This window comes from Aphanomyces invadans (assembly GCF_000520115.1).
Source record: "Aphanomyces invadans strain NJM9701 unplaced genomic scaffold supercont1.24, whole genome shotgun sequence".
NCBI lineage: Eukaryota > Oomycota > Saprolegniomycetes > Saprolegniales > Verrucalvaceae > Aphanomyces > Aphanomyces invadans.
In genome coordinates this window covers 190,580-192,713 of record NW_008580169.1, presented here as the reverse complement: position 1 = coordinate 192,713, position 2,134 = coordinate 190,580, and the positions used below count along the sequence as shown (strand labels likewise).

At 48.3% G+C, this 2,134-nt stretch overlaps 1 protein-coding gene across 1 annotated transcript; it reads left to right on the top strand.

Moving 5' to 3' along the window:
- Window positions 1–1,119: 1,119 nt before the first annotated feature.
- On the top strand, window positions 1,120–1,494 carry H310_10039 (hypothetical protein; the record flags this gene model as incomplete). Its single annotated transcript, XM_008876277.1, has 1 exon — window positions 1,120–1,494. The coding sequence occupies one exon, from the start codon at window positions 1,120–1,122 to the stop codon at window positions 1,492–1,494; it is 375 nt and encodes a 124-aa protein (XP_008874499.1).
- Between the last annotated feature and the right edge of the window lie 640 nt (window positions 1,495–2,134).

The following is a 2,134-nucleotide window of genomic DNA, read 5'->3' as shown; positions in this document are numbered from 1 at the left end:
TTATATATACTGTAGTAAACTAGGAATAGGGATTAAATGTCAAATTCACCGTGATTGAACAATAAGCTATATTGCGCCGCCAAGATTGTGTAGTTCACGTTGCATAGCTCCCGCTTCGCAAGCGGAAGGTGCAGGAACTAATCCCCCGTGTTGATGAATATTATACCTGAATGTCAATGATAAACTCTCAGAGGAAAATCTTTTTATCTTTGAATTTTACTTGTTGCACCACTAGGTTGCTAGACCAAAGTACAACAACAATTATGTTTCATTCTCCGTTTCACACAATAATCGAGTCGACACATTTGTGCTCCTCAGAACTTACATTGCCTTGTGCTTGCTGATATTCGTCGAAATATCACCCCAAGTGTCATCGGTGATTTCGCGGCGGATTGCTTGCTTGAAAGGTCGAAAAACCGTGACATCCAATGGCTGGAAGATGAGAGTGGAGTTGGCTGGCAAAAACATGAGCAGAAAGCTCATTGCCATTGTAGCTTCAGATGTATTTGGAGTTGTGCGATGAACAACCGTCTAGCACGAGAAGAGTCGGCCTTGTTGACGCCGGGATTGCTGAATTCAGCATGGGCAGCCACTTCCTGCAGATGAGTTCGTCCATCCCATCTCAGATGCTGTAACGGCTTCGCCAGGGATGCTGAGGAGGTCACAGGCTCCAGTTGTCTCGAGGGAACCAGGAAGCACAAAAAGCGGTGGAATTTTGGTGCCATCTGCGCAGATACATGCCACAATCGTGACATGTGCTGATGTCTACGCCCCTTCCACTGCATCTTGGCTGAGTTTCGATGCACAACTACCTTTCTTGGCATCTTGCTTGAACTGAAGCTGGCCTCATCCATGCTTTACACGCGTGAGGGTTCAAAAGCGACTACCGTATTACTTGTGTCCTGCACCATGCAAAATGATGGGTGTTTGATCAGATTTTTAGTGCAGAACAACGACAAAATGAAATTTGTGACGTCATCAGCTTTACGATCGAAATCTGCTGTGATAGGATAAAATGAATTGAATACTTTTGAAAACAAACTTCCCGCCTCCTTTCCAGCGCCACGTTTCTCAGTCACTTTTCAACGTGGCACGGCACGCATTCGCCGCGCACGACTCATGCTAACTGCGAAGAAGAAACTGGAGATTGTCAAGGAGTACCTCCGCGATGGCACGAGTGTTAACTTTCTTGCGAAGAAGCACGAAGTCCAAGGGAATCAAATTCATCGATGGATCGCAGCCCACGGCAAGCTGAAGGAGGTCGTCGCGAGGTCACTGTCCCTCGCCACAATCCACAGAGGCAAAGACGTGGCAAGACCTGATGTTGAGGACCAAGTTCTTGAGTACTATGAGCACCTACGAGATAACGACATTGCCATCAGCACAAAGATGCTCATACTAAAGGCCCGCAAGCACTCGACCCAACATTTCATGGCGCGAAACAAAGGCTCTTACCTCGTGGGTCTACCAATTCCTCCGCCGACACTCGCTTAGCATTCGCCGTCCAACCCGCAAGGGGCAAAAAATGTCGAATACGCTCGAAGAGGCGCGCACCGACTTCATTACTTCGGTCTGCGAGCGAATTGAGCCTTACGGGACGTTGGAAGGCCTCGACCCGGCCTGCATTGTGAACACAATGAGATCCCCATGTACTTCGAGCCCGAAGTGCACACAACAATTGCGCGAAAGGGGTCCAAGACCGTAAATGTGCGGAAGTGCTCGCCGACGAACCCACGGGTATCAGTGTGTCTTTCTGTGACAGCCACTGGTGAGAAACTGCCCCCATTTGTTGTGTTCAAAGACGTACCAGGAGCGCGTATCGAGTCGAGTCTGCCATCTATCCTACCGGAGGGTATACTTGGTACGTGTCAGGAGTCAGCTTGGATGGACGAAACCTCGACCGCGCTTTGGATCAAGAATGTATGGTGCAAGTTTGCTGAGAACAAACCGTTGTCGTTCCTACTCTTGGACGACTACAAGTACCACAAACAAGCAAAGTTTGCAAACAAGGTTGCAGGAACTGGAGCAGAACTCGAAATCATTCCAGATAATTCTCCTATGCATGTGCGTTATGCTCTAACAAGATAATTTAGGAGCATTTACCTGCGTGCTGCAGCCCTTTGATGTTGGCATC